Raw genomic sequence first — 27583 nt, forward strand, 5'->3', positions numbered from 1 at the left:
GAAAAGAGATTATATCAATCTCATCTAGTTGCAACTAGGGAAATCACAACCTAGATTACTACTATTCTGAACCTCTGCACTTTTTTGGTTGGGAGCTGAGAGAATCTGCCTCCTATTGAGCCAATGTAATTTTGAGACCAGAGATTTAAAACAGACTCTGCCCACAGAAATAAAACCTATGGTGTGAAACTCATGGCACTTTCAAACTTTCTGCTTCCTAAATACATTTTACACAATTTTTCATTATTGCATATGTCACATTGTTATGGTACATTCAACTGGTATAAGCTCACACACACAGTTTCTTTTGGCCAACGCTAAAAAAATTCTGATTTAAAGAATACTCGAGAGAGTCAAGTGTATACTGACTTGTCACACCTAATTGGCTTCACAGTAAAATGAGTCTTTTGGCTCCATTCACCATAGATGACCCTATGATTCAGTCTTTCTTCAAGGGGTCTCCCATGAAAATAAGAACATGGGCTGCGTTGGGTGTGGCAAGGAGGAGGAAAACTAGTATAATTATATATGCCATTTTCAAAGCAGAAAGGAAAAAAATGATAAAAATAAAACATTCTTTGTATCTTACTGAGTAAACTTATAGTATGCAAACAGAAGAAAATGTCTCAAGGGGTCCACTTAATGTATTCTACCTGTATCAACTTGAATAAACCTCAGCATATTATATTTCTTCAGTGAGATATCTTTCCTCATACCTTGATATGTAACGGTGACATCAGTTGGAAGTGTTCTTGTGAGGTCCTTATATAGCAATCTGGCACAAAAAGGGAAGGACTGATCCCCTAGATCCACTTTATAAGTAAATGACAGCAAGTTGCACAGGGAGTTTCTCTGCAAGGGCCCAGTCAGAAGGGCTGCGAAGTCACTCTAGTAAGGCGAGGAACAAAGGAAGTGTATGAGGATTGCTGCTCCACAGGCAGTTGTGATACCTCAAAGGTATCTACCAAAAGAGGACCCATTCATTAAATTTCAGAAAAACAAATGAACAGAAAACTGCTTAAAAAAAAAAAAAAAGACTAATGAAAGACATACATAAGATAAAGAAGCCAAGTACAGTTACTCCCAGCTACTCGGGAGGCTGAGGCAGAAATATCACTTAAGAGCGACACACCCTTTGAGACCAGCCAAGGAAATGGCAAGTTGCCTGTCATTAAAAAAAAAAAAAAAAAGAAAAAGAAAGTCACTGAGAGACTGTGGCAGCCTTGCAAGTGTGCAAGGCCCACAGGAAGCACTTTCTAAGTAAATGACCATGGCTGTGGGTGAAGAGGAGATACCATTTCTGCCAAGAATTTCACTGACATTACTGTATTTAGTTAAGACATTTCATGTCTACAATCACATATCAAGTTAAGTTTAACTGACAAGTGAGAGTTTCAGACTCATTCCAAATGCATAGGTGGGGGAAATGCAAAATTTAAAAGAGTCACCTATTTCCTATTTGCATCCATTTCCCATCTGTTTTTCACCTCAAACTTAGCTCAACTGCCATTCTTAGAAGATAGGCCAGAACTCAGGAAGATGGATCGCATTCCTCTATGGTATTATGCATCTATATTCAAGGCTCAGTCAGGTACTCTGCAAATTCTGGCTGAATTAAAAGTACAGCAATCATTTCCACTATCTTGTGTTAAAAAGTTTGAGAACAACCACCAGAGTGCATCATCATCCAAGTTTTAAGAGAGTAAGAAAAAAGGGGTGAAAAATAGCTTGTACATTTTTTTTCTTAAAGTTTTTTAGTTATTGATGGAACTTTATTTTATTCATTTATTTATATGCAGTGCTGAGAATTGAATCCAACAAAAGATGTTGTGTCCGCCGAGAACTAAAAAATAAATATTAAAAAAAAAAATTCTCTCTCTCTCCTCTCTCACTCTCTCTTTAAAAAAAAAAAAAAAAAAAAAAAGAGAGAATTGAATCCAGTGCCTCACGTATGCTAGGCAAGCACTCTGCCACTGAGCTACAGCCCCAGCCCTAGCTTGTATATTTTTAAGTATCAGAAAGGTAATGAACAAACTTCTGGCTCGGAGTTAAGAAATATTTAAAATACAAAAGAGAACCTGTCCTTTTGTATTCCTTTTCAGTTTATCTCAGTCCATAAAATGAAGTATATAGGATCCTAGACAAATACCTGAAGTTGATCTGCCTGGTACTTCCTCCCAGAATAAGCGTTTAGGTATTCACACAGACTGAACAGGAACTGCTGAATATCAGTCTGTAAGTATTTTGCAGCAATTTTTTCTAAAGGAATGAATACTGGGATGGAATGATGATGGATTCGGAGTGGCTTCTGTATGACAAGGTCCACAAAATAGGAATCTAGTAGGTTCCCCTCAAAAGCAGTGCTGATACAGACACAGGCTCCACGGCTGGTCACTTTTCCACTGAGCCCTGAAGCAAACATAAGGCAATACCAATCAACAGATGCTGGCAAAGGTAGTACCTTATTCATATGAACATACTGGTAGCTTGAACAAGCCTGGAATATGTGCCCAAATGCTTCTTGAATGAATAAATATCAGCAGCTCCTCCCCTTGATTCTGGCTCATATTAAGACTGAGTTGTAAAAATCATGGAAGAGTGGGAAGGAAAAGGTGTGAGGGTGCATGCCTATAATCCCAGCAACTGGGGAGACTAAGGCAAGAGAATCATGAATATTCAAAGCCAGCTTGGGCAACTCAGTGCCCCAGACACACTAAATATCAAACTATTCAGGAAAATTTCTGGAAATTTTCTTTCTTTTTTTGGATGATACTAGGGAAAAAACCCAGGACCTTGAACATGCTAGACAAGAGCTGTCTTACTGAGCTATATACCCATGTTACCTTTTCTTTTCTTTCTTTTTTTTTTTAACATTTATTTTTTAGTTATTGGCGGACACAACACCTTTGTTTGTATGTGGTGCTGAGGATCGAACCCGGGCCGCATGCGTGCCAGGCGAGCGCGCTACCGCTTGAGCCCCATCCCCAGCCCAGCCTTTTCTTTTTTTCATGAGTGTCAAATAATTTGTGATAACCCCATTCTTCCCACAATCCTCTTGTATCATAAATGGGAGAATAAATCCCCATCTATGCTGAAACAGAGATATAAGGAATTCAAATTATCATGACCAACAGCACAAAGCAGGCTAACAGTAAAGAAAATTCAAGTATAGGGTCTGGCACATGATGACTTGCTAAAATGAATGGTCTCAATCTGTACAAAGAAACCAATCTTACAGGTAAACGTGCCTGTTAAACAACATGCCAGCTTTCTATGTGTGTGTATGATGCAAGAAGGGACTACAAAACAAATTCTCAGGAACTAGTCCAGGATTAAAACACATGTAGCACACTAATTCACTAGAGACAGGGACTCAGGATGAGTTCAGGCCAGGAAATATTATACCTGTAAAATGATATGCTTGCAGAATGGCTTTCATGGTTTCCTGGTTTCTTTCCAAAACATCTTGCTCACTGATCTCTGCTGTTTGGTCAGGTTCTACGTTGGCAGAAGATGCTTTATCCTGCAAGATATGCAGCATATCAAACTGAATAGTGAGGGGTATTACCACAAGGTCCCTGCCCTCACCTAACTGGATAAAAGCAAAATGCAGAGTATTTCCTATTATGTAAAGCATCAAGACTGTGGCCACTCAATTGGTGCTGTGAATTCACAGAAGTAGAATTTGTGGATCATGGTGTCCTAGAAGAGTAGAAACTACTAGCTAAGGAATAGTTAGAGTTTGGGTGGAAATGAAGAAGACTGGGGGCAGAGGGGCAGCAGGAAGGGTGTGAGGAACATCTAGGATGAGAAGTGGGTAGGCAGAACAGATGGCTGTGAAGAGGCTAAGCCAGGAAAGCTGTTCTGAGGCTGCAAGATTTCAAATGCAGGATTTCAAGACTTGCACTTCTAGCCACAGCCCAGCAGAAGGTATAAGGCGGAAATTCTCTCAGAGAACTATGCAAGCTGAATAAAATAGCAAATATAAATAAGCAAGCAAGGAAACTGAAAGATGGTCTGAAGGCATTAGGGTACAATCTAAACAGCCAGGATTGAGGAGTAAAGATAAATGCTATGAAGTTATCTGGCTCTCTCTGCAGCGTTTCCTTTCAGACAATTTGCTTATTTGTATCTCAAGGTACAAGGCCTGGACAGGAAGCTATAGGCTACATTTTACATTTCATGGCAGTTTCAGTATAGGGAGAACAAAGACTGGAAACCAGTGTCACCAAAGCAGCCTTTCTATGGGCCAAGAGTCCACAGAGAAGGGAGTCCTACATTCTGCATGCAATTTGTCCTCTTGGCACTTGCTAATTCCTGAACAGTGCACATGTGACTTGGAACTAAGAGACAACATGAAAAGAAGTTGCTAAGTAGAGATTTTTGATAGAACCGAGGTTGGAGTTTAAGGCCTGCCAAGGAAAAGGGGCTTTGGTAGACGTGTCCCCAAAACACTCTCAAACTTTCAATCGAGGGCCCTAGAAAAGGGCTACATCCTAAGAGGAAGGGCAAATGGAAACTAGACCTCAACTAGATCAAGGTGATCTATCCATAGGCTATCTGCCTGCCAGAAAAAAACTCAATCAAAATATTGCCAGGGATACTGGAAAAAGAGAAACAGATGACTGAAAATCATGAGGAAAAAGAAGATAACAGAAACAGATTCAAGGGATGCTGCTATCTGAGTTACCAGGTACAGCCAGTAAAATATGTTAAAAGATGGAGAACACATACCAAAGACTGGAATCTCTGACTGTGTGTGTGTATAAAATTTTAAAAATCTTACATATAAATCAGATGGTAATCTTAGAACAAAAAAATATAGTAACAGAAATAAGGAATTTAATAGAGGTAAAAGCCAACTAAATAGTAAGAAAAAGTGATAAAGGAAACAAAACAGATAAAAGTTCGTAACCTGATTAAAACAAATGTGGAAAAAAAATGAATTAGAAAAATCAGTAAAGATATAGGTCACAGAAACAACAAAACCAACCAACCATACCATGGGAGTCCAAGAAGAAACAGAAGAAAGAATGAGGTAAACACATTATATGAAGAGATAGTAGCCAAATTTTCCAAAATGGATAAAAAATGTCAACTAATGAGTTAAATTCTACAAACATTAAGCAGAATAAAGAAAACAATGTCTAACATGATATAAAACTGCTGAAAATCAAATAAAATCATAAAGTCTGAGGGGGGAAAAAAAGACATATTCAAAAAATAAGACTAATTGGACCTATAAACAATGATATATTTGAATTATTAATAAAAATAACTTCCAATCTATAATTCTATACTCTGCAAAAAAATGCTTAAAATTTTAAAATGCAATGAAATAAAGATGTTTTCAGACAAAAATAGAAAATGTACTGCCAGCAGATTTATACTAAAAACACCAAAAGGAGCTACTTGCATGAAAGAAAATAATCCCACATGGAACTATGAAAATGCAAGAAGTAACAAAGTACTGGAAGGGTTAGCTATGTGTATGACTCCAAAGGGCTATGGACTATAGAAAACAAATTGCACAATGAACTCATAATAATATGATACACTGAGATGTGGGTGATTACATTAAAAGTTCGTACACTAAATACTCCAATTAAATGACACAAGACTGAGCCAGGTGTGGTAGTACATGCCTATAATCCCAACTACTTAGGAGACTGACCTGGGCAATTCAGTGAAATCCTGTCATAAAATAAATAAAAAGAACTGAGGGTGTAGCTCAGAAGGAGTACACTAGGATTCAATCCCCAATATTAAAGAAAAAAAAGGACCAAGACAGGCTAAATTAAAAATATTTAACTATATGCTACTCATAAGAGGAATACTTTAAATATAAGGGTATTGAAAGACTGAGCAGGAAGAAATGTTTAAGATGCAAACCCTAACCAAAAAGTTTTTAGTCTGTGGGTGTGGTTCAGTGGTAAAGGGCTTGCCTAGCATAAGGCCCTGAGTTCTATCCTCAGCCCTGGAAAAAAAGAAAAAAGTTTTACTAACATTTTACAAAGATCTAAAGACAAGATATTTCACAAAAAAATGATAAGCAACATTTCATAGTAAAAGGTTAACTCAACCAGGAAGATATAATAATCCTAAATTTGTACCTAATACAGAAAAAGATAAAGAAGATCCATTATAACAGGGGAAGATTTTAACAAATCTAATCTCAGTAAACTGATAAAATAAGTAAATCAGTAAGAATATAAGACATTTAATGTTCAACTTCTCTAGCAACTAGAGAAATGCAATTAAAACTACACTGAAATTTCATCTCACTCCAATCAGAATGACAATGATCAAGAATACAAGTTAACTGGGCTGGGACTGTGGTTCAGCAGCAGAGTGCTGGCCTAGCATGTACGAGGCCCTGGGTTTGATCCTCAGCACCACATAAAAATAAATAAATAAAGGTACTGTGTCCAACTACCACTAAAAAATAAATATATTTAAAAAAAGAATAAAAGTTAACAATAAAAGTTGGCGAGGACATGGGGGAAAAGGCACATCCATATATTGCTGGCAGGACTGCAAATTGGCCCAACCACTCTGGAAAGCAATATGGAGATTCCTCAGAAAACTTGGAACTACCATTGACCCAGTTATCCTCTTCTTCAGTATGTACCAGGGACTTACAATTAGCATAGTACAGTGACACAGCCACATCAGTGTCCATAGCAACTGAATTCACAATAGCTAAGGTATGGAACCAACACAGGTGCCTTTCAACAAATGAATGGATATAAAGAAAATGTGGTATATATACACAATGGAATATTACTCAGCCGTAAAAAAAAAAGAATGACTTTATAACTTTTGCTAATAAATGGATGGATCTGGAGGCTATCATGCTAAGTGAAATATGCTAAGTGAAATAAGCCAATACCAAAAAACCAAAGGCAAAAAATTTTCTCTGATATGTGGATGCTTAGGCACAATAAGGGGGAGAGGGGAAAAGAGAAGTTCATTGGAGGGGGGATGAGAATAGGAAAGACAGTAGAATGAATCAGACATAACTTTCCTATGTTCATACATGAATATACCACAGTAAAACTTCATATCATGTACAACCATAAGAAAGGAATCCTAAGTAGAATAAATTATACTCCATGAATGTACAATATGCACTCTACAATCATATATATCTAAAACAACAAAAATAAATAAATTTAAAAAGTAAAATAAATTTAAACATGATGAACACATTTGATACATATAGAATATAGTATAAAACAAATGCAAAATCTTATTCAATATACATGAAGTATTTATCAAAACTGATCATGTGATGGGTCATATTCTCTCACCATAATAGAATTAAGCTGTAAATCGGAACTAAAACAAATAACTAACAAATACCCAAAGTTCTAGAAATTAAGCAATACACTTCTAAAACCCACAGGCCAAAGAAGATATCACAATGGAAAATTAAATGTCTTAAGTTGAAATGATAATGAAAATAAGAAAACTTGTGGGATGAGTTAAGGCCGTGTTTAGCAGGAAACTTATGACCTTAAATACAAATGAAAGAAGACAGTAAGTATGCTCCCAAGAAGCTAAAATAAAGTAACTTAAATCCAGAGCAATTAGAGCGAAAATAGAGAAGAGAGAAAGATGACAAAGCAGAAAGTTGATTCCCGAAAAGGTACAAAAGTGATTTTTTTTTTTTTTTTAAAGAGAGAGTGAGAGAGGAGAGAGAGAATTTTTTTTTTAATATTTATTTTTCAGTTCTCGGCGGACACAACATCTTTGTTGGTATGTGGTGCTGAGGATCGAACCCGGGCCGCACGCATGCCAGGCGAGCGCGCTACCGCTTGAGCCACATCCCCAGCCCCTACAAAAGTGATTAAACATAACAAAGCTAAGGGGGAAGAGAGTGAAATGAGACCAAATTACTAATATCAGAACAAAAAATTAGATTGTTTTACTTGTTTCAGAAAAAGTTTCAGGGGCTGGAGTTGTGGCTCAGCGGTAGTGCACTTGCCTGGCATTGTATGAGGCCTTGGGTTCTATCCTCAGCATGGCATATAAATATATACATACATACATAAAATAAAAGATCCATTTACAACTAAAAAAAATATTTAAAAAAGTTTCACACATATGAGAATTTAAATGAATGAAAAAATTCTTTGAAAAACACAACTTACCAAAAGTGACCTAAGAAGAAATAGGAAATAGATTATAAATAAATTAATAGATTTATGCTGATCAATTAAATTGAATCAGAAATTAAAAGTTTTATGGCTGGGGTTGTGGCTCAGTGGTAGTGTGTAGTGTGCTTGCCTAACATGTGCAAGGGCCTGGGTTCGATCCTCAGCACCACATAAAAATAAATAAATAAATAAATAATAAAGGAATTGTGTCCAACTACAATTAAAAAAAGAAAAAGAAGGGGGGCTGGGGATGTGGCTCAAGCGGTGGCGCGCTCGCCTGGCATGCGTGTGGCCCGGGTTCGATCCTCAGCAGCACCACATACCAACAAAGATGTTGTGTCCGCCAAGAACTAAGAAAAAGTAAATGGATGTTAAAATTCTCTCTCTCTCTCTCTGTCCCCCTCTCTCTCTCACTCTCTCTTAAAAAAAAAAAAAAAAAAAAAAAAAAGAAAGAAAAAGAAATTAAAAGTCTTCTCACAGAAAAGACCCACCAGGGAATTTTTTTACAAAATTTTAAGGGAAAATAACACCAATTTTATATAAACTCTTTCGGAGAATAGAAAAAGAAGAAAAATATTTCAACCTGCTCTGTGACACAAGTCCCAGAAAAAATGGTTAAAAAAATAAGGGCAATCTCTCTCAGGAATTTAGATGTAAAAGTCCTATTAGCAAATAGGACTTTTTTTTAATATATAACTTAGAATTATATAAAAAGGATAATATATCAAACCAATTAGGTTTATTCCGAGAAAGTACAGGTTATTCTCAAACATCAATTAGTGTATTTCACACATTAATAAAGGACAAAGCTGAGGTTGTGGCTCAGTGGCAGAGCGCTTGCCTAGCATGTGTGAGGCACTGGGTTCAATCCTCAGCAGCACCACATAAAAATAAATAAATAAATAGAAGTATCCTGTCCACCTACAACAAAAAATATTTTTTAAAAAAGGACAAATTCATAGGACCACCTTAATATATATAGTAGAAAAAACTCATGAAATTAAAAACTTGATCATGATTAAAACAGCAAATTAGAAATACAGAATATTTATTTAATTTGATAAAAGGTACAGATTTAAAGCAAAAAGATTGACCCCATGACTCTATTCAACATAGCAGAGATTGCAGCCAGTGGATTAGGCAAGAAAAACAAAAGTTCCAAGGATTAGAAAGGAAAAAAATAAAACTAAGTGTTTGCATATGACATAATTCCAAATGTAGAAATTCTCCAAACTATAAAGAAAAACTATTAGAATATGTGGATTTAGCAAAGTTGCCATATATAAGATCAGATGTATTTCTATATAATACAACTAGGAATAAAACTTCTAAAAGATAATACCATGTATCAGGGTCATCAAAAGTGTATTTTATGGGTGAAACCCAGCCAGGTGCTTGATTTATAAATAAAGTTTCACTGGCTAACACCACACCCATTTTTCATATTGTCTTTCATGCTACAACAGCAGAGCTAAGCAGCTGCCATAGAGATCATATGGCTCACAAAACCTAAAATACCTGGCCCTACACAAGAAAATTCTGCTGATCCCTGCAAATACATAAGGTTTAAAACCTCTACACATAAAACTATACATTAGTGAGAAAAGTCAACTAAAATTAAATGGAAAGATATACCATGTACACTGACTGGAAGATGAAGTACTGTAAAGAGGCAAGTTCTCCCCAAATTGATCTATAGATTCAGTATCATTACAATAAAAATGAAGAGGTTCATTTTTGAAAGTGACAATCAATTCTCAAATTTACGGAGAATCCCAGGAGTCAAGAGGAGACAAGATAATTCTCAAGAGAACATGTACTATGGGTATCAACACTTATAGCAAATAAACCTCTGGCTGGGGCAATGATGAACAAATAGAATATAACAGGCCATGAGAAGTCTTTTCATTTTTCTTTTCTTTTTTTTTTTTTTTGCATTACTTCCAGGTTTCTGTTCGAGACTATAAAGGCTCAGGGGTTGCTCCAGTTAAATTGGGCTAATTGGGCTGTGCAAAATAACCACACAAGAGACACAAATACCTTTTTCTTTGGGGTCGCTGTGATGGCTCCTCTGATCTTAAGGGTCTGCAAGAAGAGAGAGAGTGAGAGCATGCGCTGACCCCTTTTATTGAGAAGCTATTCAAATGAGGCAAGGGTTCAGATTTCAGGGGGCTCTATCTTCATGATGTCCACTGTCAGCAGGTTGACTGACACCTGGGTAGGCCATACCCAAGGGCACAGTAAGATAAGGGGACACACACAAGGCATTTCCATGGAAGATTCTATCCTAAACAGGGCAGGGGTTATATTACAAAGGAACAGGTGAGCATAGCTTTACCCATGGGCTGTAGCAAGACACACCCATGCACAAGAGACACCAACTCTCAAACCCAAGAAGGGTGGGGAAAGCTCTGCCACATTTCTGAGACTTGAGTGCCTCAGCACCCAGCTGGGGAGTGTGAACCAGTCACATGCAAGGTTGGTCTCCCACACATTACAATTCTTATTACATGTATACAGCACAATTTTTCATATCTCTGGTTGTATATAAAGTATGTTGACACCAATTTGTGTCTTCATATTATGTACTTTGGATAATGATGTCTATCACATTCCACCATCCTTGCTAATCCCCTATCTCCTCCCTTTTCCTCCCACCCCTCTGCCCTATCTAGAGTTCATCTATTCCTCTCATGCTCCCCCACTTCCCTACCCTACTGTAAGAGAAGTTTTTTCAAGAAGTGTTGGATGAACTGGATATCCATATGGGGGGGGGGGGACAAGAAAAGCAGCAGGATTCTACCACACAATGCACACAGAAATTTACTCTAAGTAGACTGTAATTCTAAAGCAAAAGAGGATATAATAAAGCTTAAAATAAAGAATATAGGGCTGGGGATGTGGCTCAAGCAGTAGCGCGCTCGCCTGGCGTGCGCTCGCCTGGCATGCATTTGCCTGGCATGCGTGTGGCCAGGATTCAATCCTCAACACCACATACAAAGATGCTGTGTCCGCCGAGAACTAAAAAAATATATATATTAAAAAAAATTCTCTCTCTTTAAAAATAAATAAATAAATAAATATAACAACAGAATATCATCTTGATCATAAGCTAGAAAAAAATTAAACAGTACACAAAAAGCACAAAACATAATTTCTGAACTGAATTTCATTAAACAGAGAATGTATTTTCATCCTGAGACACCATGACAAGAGTAAAAAGGCAAGCCACAGTGCAAGGGAAAATTCTAACATATATACTCAAAGAAGAACTCATATCCAAAATATGTAAAGACTTCTATATTTAATAACAACAAATAAAAATGTACATAAGCCTGAAAAAGCACACTTCACAACGGAAGATTTTTAGTGGTCAATTGTACCTTAGTATCCAAAGTGGACTGGTTCTAAGACCCCCTGTGGATACCCAAATCTACGGATGCTTAAGTCCCTTCATAAAATGTCATAGTATATGCATATAATGTACAAACTTCCTGCCATGCTTTAAATCACCTCTAGATTACTTATAATACTTAATATGACAAATATGCAACATTATATAACAGTTATTATACTGTATCATTTAGAGAATACCATAATGGCAAGAAAAGTCTGACTGGGCAGAGTGGCATATGCTGTAATCCCAGTGACTTGGAAGGCTGAAGCAGGAGGTTCACAGTTTGAGGCCACCCTCAACAACTCAGTAACTTAGAGAGATCCTGTCACAAAATAAAAAATAAAAATGGCTGGGAACATAGCTCAGTGGTAAAATACCCCTGGGTTCAATCCCTACCACCCTCCACCAAAAAAAAAAAAAAAAAAAAAAAAAAATGTGTGCACATGTTCAGTACGGATGCAATTTTTTTTCTTGAACATTTGTGATCCATCATGGCTGGGTGAATCCATGAATGTGGAACACATGGATACAGAGGACTCTCTATATTTAAAATCATAAGTGATCAAGCAAATACAAATTAAATCCACAATGAGATACTCCCACCAGAATGACAGATTTTAAAACTGATAAAACCTATGGTAAAGATACAAAGCAACAGAAATCTTATAACACACTTGGAAATGTGAAACTGGCACAAGCGCTTTCAAATACTGGCAGAATACATGCCCTATGTCTCAGCAATTCTACGAGGTGTCACCTAACAGAAAAGTGTGTATTTTTATACTAAAGGAAAGGAGTGAGAATGTTCATGGCAACAATATTCATTATCATCCCAAAATGAAGCAACCCAAATGACCCATTCGGCATCAACAGAATAGGTGAACTGTCCTATATTCATAAAACAGGATTATTATATGGCAATAAAAAGAATTAACACTCATGCAAACAGAATAGATGAATCTCACAGACACAACATTTAGTAAAAGAAGTCAGACACAAAAGAGTTGATACTTTTTATAGAGTTCAAAAACAGGTAAAACCGGATATCAGTGACAGGAATCAGAATAGTGGCTACTTCAAAGAAAGATTAGGAAGAGGCAAAAGGGAGAATTCTGGGGTACTGACAAAGTTCTACACTTTTGAGCTGTGTGGTAGATAACTGGTTGTGTTCACTCTGTAAAATATTCATCCTACTTGTGCACTTTGTATAGTTTATTTTAATAAAAAAACAAAGGAGAGAAGGGAGTTAAGAAGAAAAATGCAAAGGGAGTTAAGAAAGGGGAGGGGAGAGAGGGATAGAGAAATGGCAAGAAAAAGATGAAAGCCATGTCATCCCAGGAGCATTCTGATGGTACCTGGGCAAGGAAGTTTGGTGTTTTGTGACATATACAGGATTAGAAAAGTAGAAGTCCTAGAAGAGACCCCAGCTAGCCTATACTACAGTAATCCTAGTGTCCAATTCTAGATAACATTTTACTACATATATGGAAAATACTTGAGCTATGGCAATGAAGGGAGTAAATATAAAGATACATAAAGGAAAAATTGACAGGTCTTGTCGACTGGATCTTGACTACAAAATAAATTGACAAGAGGGAAGAGTTGATGTTTCCTGTGAGGTTTTGAGTGTGAGTGACAGAAAGATGGCACTACTGACAGAAATAAAAATGACTCAAGTCTGCTGAGATTGGGGTAAGAGGCTTAGATGTCTGTAAGGGCAGGCTGGGGGAATGTTATAAAGAATGTGCCGGGCCCATCATAATTTCCTGACAACTGTAGTTGATAATCAGCTGTAACTAAAGATCTGACCATTTGAAGCATTAAAGACTGAAAACAATATGGTAAGATCACAATAAAACATAATATACAAATTTGTCAATACTTGGATTACTACTATTCTTTATACCCTAAAAAGTCTGCCAACATTACCCTTCTACTCACTCTGGCTTGCCGTTGCTTCACTTCAGCCCTTAGTTTATCTCGAATGTGCCTCAGTTGGTGAATCTTGGTTTCAAGAGCACTTTCCTCTGGTTGAGCTCTCTGCAGTTCTTCAGATTCTTTATGGGATTTGTTCGCCTGAGCCTCTAATCTTTCCAAGTGGGCTAAAACACCTAAGGAAAGTAAAAAGGGACTTTCACAAGACAAGGTCTTCTATTTCCACCAACAGCAAGCACTTCAAGAAGGAACAGAGGGTGTCTCTTTTTTCCAGAACTTTGTGGCCAGATGAATTGTTAGAGGATCTGACAACTAAAATCAAAGATCAACCTTTTGGGTTAGACACTGATATAAAAATAGTTCCTTACCAGGTCACTATTCAAAGAGAACAAGAGAGAGAATCTGATTTATCTATTTCATGTTTTCTAGCCAGCAGTATGTTATCTAGGTCTATATAATATCACAAAAGCACATCTCTTTGTGGAAAAGGATGCTTCAACAGTTTTACCAGTCTAGATGAAATCTCCCTTACACAAAGACTATAATTTTTAACTACCATACTTCATTTAATTAGGTTTCTGAAGTAGATCCAATATCTATGTTGTAGGGTTCATAAGCATATACACACATGAGAATCGTTGAGGGAGAAAGTCCAAAAACTTATCTCATTCATCTATCCAACAAAGACTAGACATCTTCCTAGGCTTCATGGTACATGCCTATAATTCCAGCTACTTGGAAGGGTGAGGTAGGAGGTTCGCAAGTTCAAGGCCAATCTCAGCAATTTATCAAGACTCGGTCTCAAAATAAAAAGGTGTGGGGATGTAGCTCAACGGTAGAGCACTTGCCTGGCATCTCAAGGACTTGAATTTGGTCCCCAAAACCAAAACAAAACAAAACAAAAAAACAATTAGACATCTAGACTCCCTGATTCCCTTATGGTTGGTATATATCCCACTGAAAAGAAAAACTAGCATGAGATACAAATAAAAATACAATACACAGAATAGCCATACTTCATTTGTATTTCTTACCATTACTTATTGACTCCTATCTCCTCGTTTTCTCAGGAGCCTCAAATTATATTATCCCTTTTCTCTGCTGTATCTATTTCCTCTCAATTGACTCCTTCCACAGATCTCATCCCATAAGCAAAAAGGTGGTAAAATTACCAAGCAGAGGGCCCAAACCAGTATGGGTAACAGCTAAATGTTTAATTATTATTTGGGAAAGACAATAAAGAAATTATAGAATTACCCTTTGACTGGTCTAGGTGATGATCCAAAACTTCCATATCATCACTTATTATTTTTTTTATTTATATATGATAGCGGAATGCATTACAATTCTTTTTACACATATGAGCACAATTTTTCATATCTCTGGTTATATACAAAGTATATTCACACCAATTCATGTCTTCATACATGTACTTTGGATAATAATGATCATTATATTCCACCATCATTTCTAACTCCATACCCCCCTCCCTTCCCCTCCAACCCCTCTGCCCTATCTAGAGTTCCTCTATTCCTCCCATAATCCCTCTCCCTAAATCACTATGATTCAGCCTCCTTATATCAAAGAAAACATTTGGCATTTGGTTATTTGGGATTGGCTAACTTCACTTAGCATTATCTTCTCTAACTCCATCCATTTACCTGCAAATGGCATGGTTTTATTCTCTTTTTATTGCTGAGTAATATTCCATTGTGTATATATGCCAGTTTATCATCACTTATTTTGAAAGAAACAAAATTAGGCCTAGACTAGAGACTTCTAATTGTAGCATGTGTCACCAAACTTATTTTTAGTTTTGAAGTAACAATTAATCTTAACCCAAAGACTGTTTATTATCTAAAGTCTCAGCATAAGCTTTCTGAGCATGGCTTTCAGTCATCTATGATAGTAAGGACTCAGAGAAAAACAAGGATACTAAATTCACCTGGCTTTCTCAGAAACTGAATACTCCTTAAGAGTCACTCTTGAAGTTCTAAAAAATAGCACAGAACTAGAAAAGCACAATAACAAGAATTGCTCACAAATACTACTGGGTATTATAGAGGACAGTTAAAGCAACCTCACTTCTGGACAGAAACAGAGAGGCAAATTTCAGTATCCAAAAGACTAAGCACTCATGTATTAAAGTTCATTGTTTCATAATGGCAATCAACTCCAAAATAAAGTATTTGTTGAACATTGCTTACATATTAAGACGTTTGTGCTAGATGCTTTACTTATATAGCATGTAAAAAAGTATGTATATAACATCCACAACCAACACAACAATGCTACTATTCATCTCCATGTTCCAGATGAAGAAATTGAGGCAGAAAACTATACAGTTACTCACTCAAGGCCGCAAACTCTATAAAAGCAGAACCAGACATCAAACACAGGTCTAAGCAATATCCATTCACTGCCCCACACTGATTTCCCCTCAGAAGTAATGCATTAAAAACAAAACAAAACCAGTCTGGAACGAGATCTCACTGGCTACAGCTGCGACTCTGTATGTAAACACTGGTATATCATCGACGCAACCTATCAGTTTCAAAAGGAGGCGCCTAGAAACACCAAGTAATTCTTTTTCCTGTTCTTGGCTGCTGTTCTTTGGAGTCTTCGACGTTAGCTGCTTTCACCATTCTAACCCTAAGCAGGACTGCACACCCCAGTTACAGGAAGGAAAAGGCTTTCAGCCTGCGGGTTACCTGAGGCAGCAGCACTAAGGGGACAAAAGCGAATTTTAAATACCTCCTGTGGACACACCGTCTTGACATAAAGTGTGTGCGCGCTCCATCTCCGCCTCAAATTCCTGTTTTCCTTTGAAGTTTTCCAGTCAAGTCTAATGAAGTCCTTAATGATAGAAGAAAAACAGCAACAAAGTCAGACCCATGCCCATTTGGACTCGCCCTCTGGGCTCCGAGAAAACCCACTAGTCCCCGCGGGACTCACCTCCCCGCCCCCAGGGCGCAGCCCCGCAGGCCCAGCCCGGGAGCTTTTTAAAGCCCACACCCTAGTTACCTGCCAGGGGGTCCACAGGCCTTCCATTCACCTTCCTCTCTTCCACACCAAAGTCTGGGAATAGAATTCCCGCCGTCCCGCCTTCAAACCAGCGTCAGTCCCAGCGTGCTTTGCGCTCCTTCCGTACAAAAACATGGCAGCGCTCAGGACCCCTCCCTGATCCCAGGATGCACCGGGGAACAGGCCTGGCCGCTCAGGTTGGTAGGAAGATGGCGTCCTCTGGGGCGGAGCCGCAGATCCTGGTACAATACTTGGTGCTTCGAAAAGATCTATCGCAGGCTCCGTTCTCTTGGCCAGCGGGCGCACTGGTAGCGCAGGCTTGTCATGCAGCTACCGCAGCATTACACCTTCACCGCGACCACCCGCACACCACGGCTTACCTTCGCGAGCTGGGGCGCATGCGTAAAGTAGTTCTCGAGGTGAGGCACCCAGGCCAAGGGAGGGACTTTGAGGACGCCGAGACCGGAAGTGGGTGTGGTCTTGAGGCCTAACTGTGGGGTAGGTGTGGTCTGAGTGCGGAGGAATTTCTAACTTTTAGACTTTGGAAAAGGTTTTGGGACTTAGGTTGTTACACGAGGAGCTCTCTCTTGCACCTTCACATCCTCTGGTTTGTGAAGAGTGGACATCGCGCTCGTTAGTAAGGACGGCTCGGCACCCTTCTGGTGTCACCGGAAATTGGTGGGGCCTGCGGAAACGCCTCCAAGGGCGGAGAATGGCGGAGCGAGTCCTTTCCTGCCAACTCGTGCATTCGCCTTTCTGCGTCCGCACTGGCCAGCCTTGTATAGCTGTCCTCAGATGTAATGCCGCCTAGGTAAACCAACTCAGAAGAGATGTGGACACAACATTTCCTTTTCGCTTTGGATACAGAAGTAAAGTGAAGTGTGCATTTACCTAGGTGTGACACCACACTATTTGTAAATAGATGTTTGAATAGCATCAGTTGAGCCTAGCATCGGAAATACCAGACACCGAGGGTGTAAATCCGCACACCTTGAAGAACAGCGGTAAGGTCTAGATGGCCAAACAGATCTTAATTACCCTTTAACTCGCAGTTCTGCTGGAAGTCCTGTATCTCTTAAAAAAAAAAAAAAATCAGGTGCAACCAAATAGCTTTGAGCAGATTTTTTTTTTTTTAGGATTATACATTCCCTGATTTATTCAATAGTTTTTAGTACCTTATTGTGGGCTAATTAAAATGCTGACAGAGATGTAAACAGGAATACATGAAGCGTTTTTCTTGTCTTCTAGAAGTCATTCTATGATCTTCAAGTCACTGCCTCTTCCCCCAAACCAGTTTTACCCAGAATTTTCACTCTCATTTAATGACCACTTCATCTATCTTTCAAGTATTCGGTTCAAAACCTTGAAATTACCAATGTTGACACATTTTTCTCCCATACCTTATATCCGACTACTCAGAAATCATGTTTCTTCTAATTTCAGATTATAATAGAATCTGACAATTTCTTATCATCTCTGCTATAGTTTGCGCTTCCTTAAATGTCCCCTAACAGTCTCTGCATTAAAGGTTTGGTCCTGTTTTGTGTACTGGGAGATAGTAGAAACTTTAAGGGACAGGACCTCATGGGAGCCTTTAGGTCATGGGGATGTGCCCTTAAAGGGGATACTGAGACCGGGACACCTCCTCTTCCTAATTTTTACTTCCTGATCACCATGAAGTGAGCAGCTTTCCCTGCTACATTCTCCTCACCATAAGCAATAGGGTAAATTGGCCATGGACTGAAACTTCCAAAACTATAAGCCAAAGTAAATCTTTCCTCTTTTTAAGGTGATTATCTCAGTTATTTTGTGACAGTATATTCTAATACTCTAGTCCACAATTCCTTCATTTTCTCCCTTTGCTATCAATGCAGTCTCCTTTCTGACCCTTTTAACTTCATCTGTATCTCTTTATACATAATTTTCAACGTGGCATATTTCAGCTTTGTGGCCTTTGTATTTGTTCTTCTCTTGGTCCAGAATGTTATTCCCCTAAATATTCTTAGAGCTTTGAGCAGAGATTTTCAAAGGAGCACTTTGTACTGGTGAAAAATGTAGAAATAATAAGTTTCTAGTGCTAGACTTGGTTAATTTGTGCCCTTATAAAGTATTATTATATAAATAGCTGAAATCATGTTTGAAGTGTATTTAATGGCATATGAGTGCAATTGATATGAAGCTAGTTGAGCTATATTATATACACAGAATGATTTTAATTTTGAAAGGAAGTACATCTAAATATTCACTAGATGGTGGGATTTTGGTTATTTCCTTATATTTCTCTATATTTTTAAATTTTCTACATCAATATCTTGTAATGAGAAAAAAAAGGGGTTAAAAAAAAAAAGAACAGAACCCTGGAGTGGAGGGGTGGGATAGTTTCCTTCATGGATGGCTGACAAAGACAGTATCTTTCAAGAAAAAAGAGAGAGAGAGAAATAGGCTGTTAGGTAGTGAAGCAGCAAGCAGTTGTCTTTACAAAAATGTCTTGGAACTCTTGAGTACTCAGAAAAGAAGCAGACAGATTCTTTTCATTTAGATTCTTTTTTATACAAAGACGGCTTCCAGAAATCTGGTTCAAGACTCCCATTCCTCAGACAAGACATCTGAAGCCCAAAGGAAACTAATAGACATCTATTTGACGATTCCAAAGTTGTTAGCCATGAATAAAGAAATGGACTTAGGAGTCATTTCTGATTAAATTGTAGCGCTCCAGTTGCTTTAAGGACCAATGAAATATAAGCCAGTGTCAAGATTAAGTATATCTATTGGTGTTTATTATGTGCCAGTCACAGGTCTAAGCCTAATTTCACTGAATTCTCATTATCGCTAGGAAGCATTATCATCTTTTTTTCACAAAGGAGAAACAGAGGCCCTGCTGAGTCACATAACTTATTCAAGTTCACACAACCAATAGTTGGTAAAGCAAGAATTTGAAGTCCAGCAGTCTGATTCCAGAGACTTACCTATTATACTATGCTGCTTCCCAGAGCCACAAGGTGGGGAAGGGGAGGTGGCATTAGTGCCTCTAGCATGGCTTTACCTGAAGGACTTAGCCAGATGAGTGACAATCCTAGCATTCACTAACTTGATAAAAGAAGCCTCCAGTTATCTTAGTGACGTCTGCCTTCGTAGGCAAAAAATGTATCTTATGCATAATTACACACTAATTTTCTGAGTTATAGTTTTAATACTTCCTGCAATGGGATTCAGCATGGGATTTTTGAAGTGGGTGATAGGGATGACCCAGAAATAATTTTAGAAAGGTGTTAGAGAATAGTTTATTTTCCCTTTCATTAAAAAAAAAAAAAAGTGGGAGCTATCCCAGCAGAAGGAAAATTTCTAGGCTTTGGGCCTGGTGGGATTCCAGTAATTAGCTCTTAAAGTCCTAGCTGGCCAAAGAATTAGGGATGTCTGTTGTGAATACCAATTGTAGGGGAGCTAGAAAATGTATGGGGCATACTTAAAACATCTCAAGAGGAAAGAGAAAAATCTCCATTTTGTTAATAGGACTATTAGGTTTCTCCCTGCCTCTCACTTCCCCAGCCACTTATCTAAGTCCTGCAGACAGTGAATGGCAGTCCAGAGAATGAAACTCTTGCTCCAGTTTTAGTTAAGAGAAATACACACACACCGTTGTGTTTGTGGGCTTTTGACATTTTCTAAATGAGCTGCTCAATCTGTGCTATGTGTTCTGTTCTTTGTAGGCTCCAGATGAGACCACCCTAAAGGAGCTGGCTGAGACCCTGCAACAAAAGAACATTGACCACATGCTGTGGCTTGAGCAGCCAGAGAATATTGCCACTTGCATTGCACTCCGACCATACCCCAAAGAAGAAGTGAACCAGTATTTGAAAAAGTTCCGATTGTTCAAATGACTGCTGCTTTGATATGGTTGAATATCAACTGGGCCAGAAATAGAATTCCATTCATCCCTGAGCATCATGTACTCCTTTTACTCTCAGCTTACTCTTCAGTTGTGGTTTCTTGAGAATCCCACACATGTTCGAATTAAAGTTGTCATTAATAAGTACTTCCTCCTATTATTAGCAAATAAGGAAAGTAGGTGAACAGCAATATTACCTATGGGCCATTGTCCAAATAGATTTAGTTTGACTCTGGTATAAGGAATTGAGGAAACTCACTCACTTTTTTGTTATGAATAATGGAGTTCCCCCCACCCTGCCCCTTACAGTAGAGGATTGAATCCAATGGCACTCTTAACACTGAGCTTTTTAAATTTTGAGACAGTGTCTCACTAAATTTCCCAGGCTGATCTCCAACTTGCAATCCTCTTGCCTCAGCTTCCAAGTAGCTGGGATTACTGTTGTATACTCCTGCATCTGACTTTGAGTTCTTCTAATTACCCAGATTTAAAACTTTGCCTTTGAATTCTTTATTTCTTATTCCTATCTATATTTATAATTTTAAGACAACATCAACTTTAAGAAGAGGCATTGTTTTATGTATTGTTAAGAAATGCTACCAATGGGGCACAGTGGTACATGCTTGTAATCCCAGCAGTTTGGGAGGTTGAGGCAGGTTGTAAGTTTTAGGCCAGCCTCAGGAACTTAACAAGATCTTGTCTCAAAATTTAAAAGATTTTAAAAAGGCTGGGGATGTAGCTCAGTAGTAGAGCATCCCTGGTTTCAGTACCCAGGACCCCCTACCCACCCAAAAAACAAGACGTGCAAATGACTTGTAAGATGTATTTCAATATCGAAAAAGTTTAAATACATACACACATACACACAAACATTTATTACATTTGGTGAAATTTGTCATGTACTATAGCTATTTTCTTATAATTCATGTGTTGCTACCACTCTGTATTAGGCTGTTTTACTTATGAGAGTGGCCCACTTATCTGACTACCTCCAGTGTATCTTGGTACCTGTTCAGTAGAGGCTACTGCATGGCCATGGAATAATGCTGGAACTCCTTAGTTTAGCCTTTAGATCTCCCTATTTATATTCCCCACCTTTTTTTTAGTTGAATATTCTCTTCCCTTATCTATACTCTGTGTTTCAACAGTTACTCTAGTTGCTCTTCTCCACTCTGTAGTCTGGGAATAGAATGTGATTGTTCTTCCCCTCCCTTTTCCACCTCTGGATTTCACTTAAATTATTTGCAGCTCAAGTGCTATCACCTTCCTGAAGTCCTATTCAGCCAAAAGTGATTGTTCTTTTCCCTATACACCTATAACACTGTATAATGTTTAAAATATTGATATAAACATTTGGACACATCTACAGAAATCGCTTGAACATCTATGAAGCAAAGTTCATAGGGTAATGTGTTCAACAGAAATGTTGCATACCTGCTGTGGCAGCTATACTAAGAGCTGAAAATATTAAATGAGTGTTTGAACCAGTTCCCCCTGAGATTGTTAACTTATAAAAGGCTTATTTCGGCTTACAGGTTTGAAAGTTCTAGTCCAAGACTGGCTGGATTTACTGCTTTGAAATTCTGGTGGAGGTACTAGATGCAAAGGTGGGGAACAAGTGGTGAAGCAAACTGGTTGCCTCATGACAGGAAGCAAGAGAATGAGGAGGTGGCTGGGGTCCCACGCTTCCCCTTTAAGGGCACACCCCAAATGACTTAAAGACCTCCCACTAGGCCCCATCTCTGAAAGGTTGGACCACATCCCATGGGGCCACCCTAGGGACTGAGCCTTTAACTTATAGACCTTTGAGGGCCACTTACACAAACCATAGCATGAAAAGAGTTATTGCCCTCAGGTAGCTAAGCATCTCATGTGAAGACAGATACAGATGATTACACAAAGAATTATATATCCCCTAGGTAATATTTTACTAGGATATTAGCTACAAAGATTTTCCTTTAAAAAAGTAGTCACCTGAGTGAATGAGGTCTCCCAGGGAGAACTAGTAGAGTGCCAAGGGCAGAGCCAACCCCAGGAGAGAGTGCTAAAAGTGACAAAATTTCATTAAATAGCAACTGAAAACTTAACAATTAGGAATGTATTAGCAAATTCAGTGAAAGCAGCTTAAATAGCATACTGAGGATGGAAATCAGATTGATCTGCTGAAGCAAGAATGGGAGGGGAGGTAAGACCTGGGGACTGTCCTTTTAAGAACTTTGAAAGGGAAGAGGATGATGATTAGGGACTGGGAAGGTGAATGTTAGGTCCCATCAGGGAATTTTCTTTGATGCTTGAGTAAGTTGGTAGGTAAAGAGAAGGGGGTTAAGGAAAGATGTTATGGTTTGGTTATGATGTGTCTCCTAACATCTCCTGTTAATGCAGTAATATTCAGAGATAAAATTATTAGATTAAGATAGCTATAACCTAATCACTTCATCCTGGTTTGAATGGGCTGACTGGTAGTAACTGTAGGTAGGTGGGGAGTGGCTGGAGGAAGTGGGTCACTGGGGCATGCCCCAGAAGGGTGCATCTTGTGGCCTGTTCCCCCTACCCTCTCTGCTTCCTGACCCTGCCATGAGTTCAGCCACTTTCCTCTATTGAGTCTTTTCCCCATGATGTGTTGCCTCACTTTGGGCCCAGAGAATTAGAGTCAGCTATCTTTGTACAGGGACACAGAAATTGTGAGCCCTAAATAAACTTCCTCCTCTCAGTTGTTCTTGTCAGATATTTTGGTCACAGTATGCAAAAGTTGACTTAAACAAGAGGAGAGATTACAGTTATTAAGTAAAATAATTGATAAAACAGGTCCGAAGATGCTGGGCTTAGTGTTTCACTCCGATAATCCCAGCAACTTGAGAGGCTGAGCCTTGTAAGTTTCTGGCTAGCCTCAGCAACTTAGGGAGGCCCTAAGCAACTTAGCAAAACCCTGTCTCAAAAATAAAATTTAAAAAAGGGCTTGGGGATGTGCTCAGTGTTTAAGCGTTTCTTGCTTCAATCTTTGGTACTGAAAAAAAAAATCCAGAGAAAGTGGTGAGAGGTGGGTCAAGGATATAGGGAAGAACTGGACTTGAATTGAGAAAGGGAAATTTTTTTCTGCAGGAAAGACAGTAGGGGAGGGCATAGAGGTTCATAAATTCATAGATTGGAGGAGGAAGAAAGTTGACATTGATCACACCTGTTGATTTTTTCCCTATGAATTGGGAGGCATATAATCCTTCATAACATTGAATATACTTACTGTGCAATGTATTAAATGGCTTACCATAGTGGGAGGAACACAGGCTGTTAAACTGCCTGAGTCCACATCTGTCTCCCATTCTTTCAAGTTCAATGAATTTGGGCAAACCACTCAACTTCCCTGAGCCCAATTTTCTCATCTGCAATATAGAGATTTATAGTAGAGCTGTGTGGATTAAATGGATTGATTTATGCAAATCCTGTGACAGTGCCAGGGCACTTGGTGCTACAGCCTAAATGCGTGAGACACCACCCCAAAGAGCCGCCCTCAAAGAGCTCTCAATCAAATAAGCCAGTTGTCTAATTCCCTTTTTGCTGTCTGGGAGTGTTGCCATCCACAGATCTTTAAGCATTCCCTGATATTTCCATTCAAGCCAATTAGGAAAATTTCCAATTGACACTGCATCTTTAAAAAAATTTGTTTTAAATTTGATAATTCTGACTTCTTCAGTAAAACAGTGATAAAAGAAAAGAGATGAGTGTCTGCACACATTTGGATAACTACTCAGGCAAATCCCTAAAGCAGGGATCTGAGCACAAATGCCATAAACTTCTGCTAACGTGGGGAAAGGTTGGCAGGCAGGTGAGTGAGAGAAAGGAAGAAGTAGGGAGCAACGGATTTTCTTATTACTATCAGCTTAGACTATTACTAGACCAATGGTCCTCAAATGGTGGTATGGTCCCTTGGATTAGCATCATTGATCTTGTTAGAAATGCCAACTCTCAGGTCCCACTGAAGACCCATTGAATCAGAAACTCTGCTACTACCTGGAAGAAGTTGAGCCCCCCAAGGTAACCAACCTAAAAGACAAACAATAAGTTTGTATAATTTGCTCATCAGAAGTGAAGAAATATGGACCTAAGTATACTATACATCTAACCATGGGCTAAGGTCACAAAAAGTGATATATTCTCCAGTAGAGAAAAGATGATACTGTAAGCCAGAAGATAGATGATATATCCTTGAAAAGAATCTCCTATGCTCTGGTAAGTTTCTTATATTTGAAAAACATTTTATAATTAACAAAGTGCTTCCATTCTACTCAATTCTGAGAATTGTGTGATGCATGCAGTCTTGTTTCAGAGTTTACAGATTTGGAAAAAACTTTGACTTGCCCAAGATCACAGTCAGTGGCAAAACTGGGATTAGAAACTAGGTCTTTTATCAGTTCAGTTTTCTTACCTTCTCACAGTTGGTTTCTAATTTGGTCTGCCCTCCACCCAGATACTAGTTTATAGGGTGGTTTGGAAAGGGGTCACTGGTAGTTCAAGCACAGGAAAGCTGTAGCTGTCATTTGAAACTGGTTAATTGACATTCTGGATTATAAATCAGCCTCCCTTGACTGTTAGTTGTGTGACTAGAGCCCCATTATCACTGGATGAGCTGACAGAATTGAGGTTCTGAATGTTGGAAGTCAGGATCCAAACTTAGGTCACGGTTCACTCACAGTGCTGACGGAATGCAGGGGCCTCCCCTACAGGGGCCTAGGAAAAGGCGCCTCTGTTAGACTACAAGGCTCTGAGATGGCGATTCCATCCTTTCAGTTCCTCAGGCCCCAAACCTAGGAGTCATTCTTATTCAAATATTCTCTCACATCCTACATCTAGTATATCAGTAAATATGGTTGTTTGTACCTTCAACATTATCCAAAATATATTCTGCTTCCTGGGTGAGAGTTTTAGTAATATGGAGCTATTGTTCCTGATGGGAAGGTGTTAGGAAAAATGGCTGAGAAGCATCACTCCTGGCTATAGGATCATTTTAGCTGTCCTCTGAGGTCAAGCTCAGTACAGCCCCAGATTCTCCCTTCTCTAAGATCTGGATGTGGTAGGTTTTAAATGCTGGCCTAAGGCTGGATTGTAGCTGTGGGGGTTTTGCAAGGGCCAAATAAGTAGTGCCCAAGTTCTGAACCGAGGGTTGTTTGTGTGTTTTGGGGCTTTATTTATTTATTTTGGTACTAGGGATTGAACCCAGGGCTTTTAATAACTCTCTCCTTTTGATACTCGTTAAATTGCTGAGGCTGATTTTGAACTTGCCATCCTCCTACCTCTGCCTTCCAAGTCACTGGGATTACAGGCATGTGCCACTGTGCCTGGCTGAACCTAGGTTTTGAGAAATGAGACAAAAAACAGAGAAACAAAACATCACTTTTATCATCAATTAGAAGTTATAGCTTTATGTGATGGCCCCAAAGAGCTTGCAAATTCCCTGTCCCAAGGGAAAGTGTTAGTATACAGAGCAGATACTCTCATAAAGTTGTGCTTCCTACTGGTCCTATGGATAAAGTAAGGGTAAAGAGAATAGATCCCCTACATTCAACCTATCAATCCTTGATAGACTGGTTCCACTCAATTGAGAAATATGAATCAGAAGGATTTATCCTTTTACCCTCCCTCAGGAAGGGGTAGGTGGAGCATCGATCTAAAGCATTATGTCAATTAAGCTCCCTCTGCAAAGGAACACAACATTGAAAGTGGGGATAAAGCATTTTATCTCTTTCCCAACAATGGATGTAAGGAATTCTGAAGAAGTGCACACAATAGAAGAGGACTGATCTTACAACATGTGCAAGATGTATTTGCTGGGAAGAGGAGGAAAGCTGGGACTGCAGTAAGGAGGTTACACGATGTAATCAAGGCACAAGACTGATGATGTGGCTGCAAGAATGGAAATTGAACCATAAGAAATATGGTGTTACTTTATGATACAAACAAAGAGCAAAGCAAGTGACAATCCCAGAAGACTCTAGGCTAAGGCTCAACTCTGTTGTTACTCAATGACTATGCAATTTTGCCTCAGATTCCTTACCTGTGACTAATTCCACAGGATTATTATGGGAATAATTTAAACAATACCCTATGGAAGCATTACGGACAATTTAGTGTCTTTCAATGCAGTCTTCATTCTTGCTTTTCTCATCTTAATTCATTGGCTAGGACCCCTAGTACAGTAACAGAAGTCCTAAGAGACTTCTATTGACTAGCTATTGACTTTAGTGGGAGTGCTTTTAGACCTTCACTGTTAGGTGTATTATTTATTGAGAGTTTCAGCAAATACTCTGCATCAGATTAAGGAGTTTCCTTTCCAGTACAGGTTCAACAAATTTGAAAGAAAATTTATAAGTGGGTATTTTAAAAAATCAAATAGCTTTTCTGCATCAACTGAAATAATCGTGTTTTTTTGCTCTGTTGTCACTATGGCAAATGGCACTGCTAGACTTCAAATATGGAATCATCTTTGTTCCTGGAATAAACCCTACTTGAGATTATTATTTAATGAGAGAGAGATGGCCTAGTTAAGAGACTCGGGTTCTAGTCATCTTTCAGTCTCTGGGACCAAAAACATGCTGATGACTTCCAAATTTCTATCTTCAGCCACAATCATCTGAGATTTCAGATCTGAAATCACTTGGATGTCTCATAGGAATTTCAAACTTAGGACAGAAAATGAATCAAACCTGCTTTCTTTCCCTTTCCTGTGAGTGGCAATTCCATCCTTTCAGTTCCTCAGGCCCCAAACCTAGGAGTCATTCTTATTCAAATATTCTCTCACATCCTACATCTGGTATATCAGTAAATATGGTGGTTTGTACCTTCAAAATATATCCAGAATCTGACCACCTCTCATGATTTCCACTGCTACCACCTTGGTCCAAGCCATCATCTCTTACCTGGACGACTGAATGCTTCCTAACAGGTTTCCTTGCTTCTGCATTGCCTTCTCTACAACTATGCTCAACACAAAATCCAGAGTGATCCTGTCAGAACCCGGTAAACCATTTTACCCAGCTGTCCCATTCCTCAGTTTATAACTAAAGGACTTAAAATCAGCATACTATAGTTACACAGCCACATCAATATTTACAGCAGCTTAATTCATAATAGCTAAACTATGGAACCAACCTAGATGCCCCTATATACATGTATGATTACACTACTGGT

General features: G+C 38.7%; 2 protein-coding genes across 8 annotated transcripts in view; one reads left to right on the forward strand and one right to left on the reverse strand.

Annotated features, from left to right (window-relative positions):
- Cenpo (centromere protein O) overlaps positions 1-16656 on the reverse strand; it is a 55947-nt gene extending 39291 nt beyond the window's left edge. For 5 of the 7 annotated variants that reach the window (XR_013429181.1, XR_005727560.2, XR_013429180.1 and 2 more), the window contains exons 1-7: positions 16519-16656; positions 16249-16350; positions 13501-13670; positions 10203-10247; positions 3406-3523; positions 2150-2409; positions 717-888 (exon numbers count right to left, since the gene is read on the reverse strand). Coding sequence is in view for 3 of the 7 variants with exons in the window: in XM_040271398.2 (XP_040127332.1) it covers positions 717-888; positions 2150-2409; positions 3406-3523; positions 10203-10247; positions 13501-13670; positions 16249-16294 (811 nt within the window). In the remaining 4 variants the exon portion in view is untranslated. The remainder of the gene's footprint in view (positions 1-716; positions 889-2149; positions 2410-3405; positions 3524-10202; positions 10248-13500; positions 13671-16248; positions 16351-16518) is intronic. The other 2 variants (XM_005322587.5, XM_040271399.2) reach the window with 2 other exon arrangements.
- A 14-nt stretch (positions 16657-16670) lies between these two features.
- Ptrhd1 (peptidyl-tRNA hydrolase domain containing 1) lies at positions 16671-20551 on the forward strand. Its single transcript, XM_005322588.5, has 2 exons — positions 16671-16937; positions 20226-20551. The coding sequence occupies exons 1-2, from the start codon at positions 16686-16688 to the stop codon at positions 20394-20396; spliced, it is 423 nt and encodes a 140-aa protein (XP_005322645.1). The 5' UTR covers positions 16671-16685; the 3' UTR covers positions 20397-20551.
- The last annotated feature ends 7032 nt before the right edge of the window (positions 20552-27583 follow it).

The sequence above is a fragment of the Ictidomys tridecemlineatus genome, chromosome 12 (genome assembly GCF_052094955.1).
Source record: "Ictidomys tridecemlineatus isolate mIctTri1 chromosome 12, mIctTri1.hap1, whole genome shotgun sequence".
Lineage (NCBI taxonomy): Eukaryota > Metazoa > Chordata > Mammalia > Rodentia > Sciuridae > Ictidomys > Ictidomys tridecemlineatus.

Coding starts and splice junctions, on each gene's coding strand:
- Ptrhd1 (XM_005322588.5), top strand. CDS start 16,686: ATGCACCGGGGAACAGGCCTGGCCGCTCAGGTTGGTAGGAAGATGGCG. Junction 16,938..20,225: donor TGCGTAAAGTAGTTCTCGAG/GTGAGGCACCCA, acceptor TGTTCTTTGTAG/GCTCCAGATGAGACCACCCT.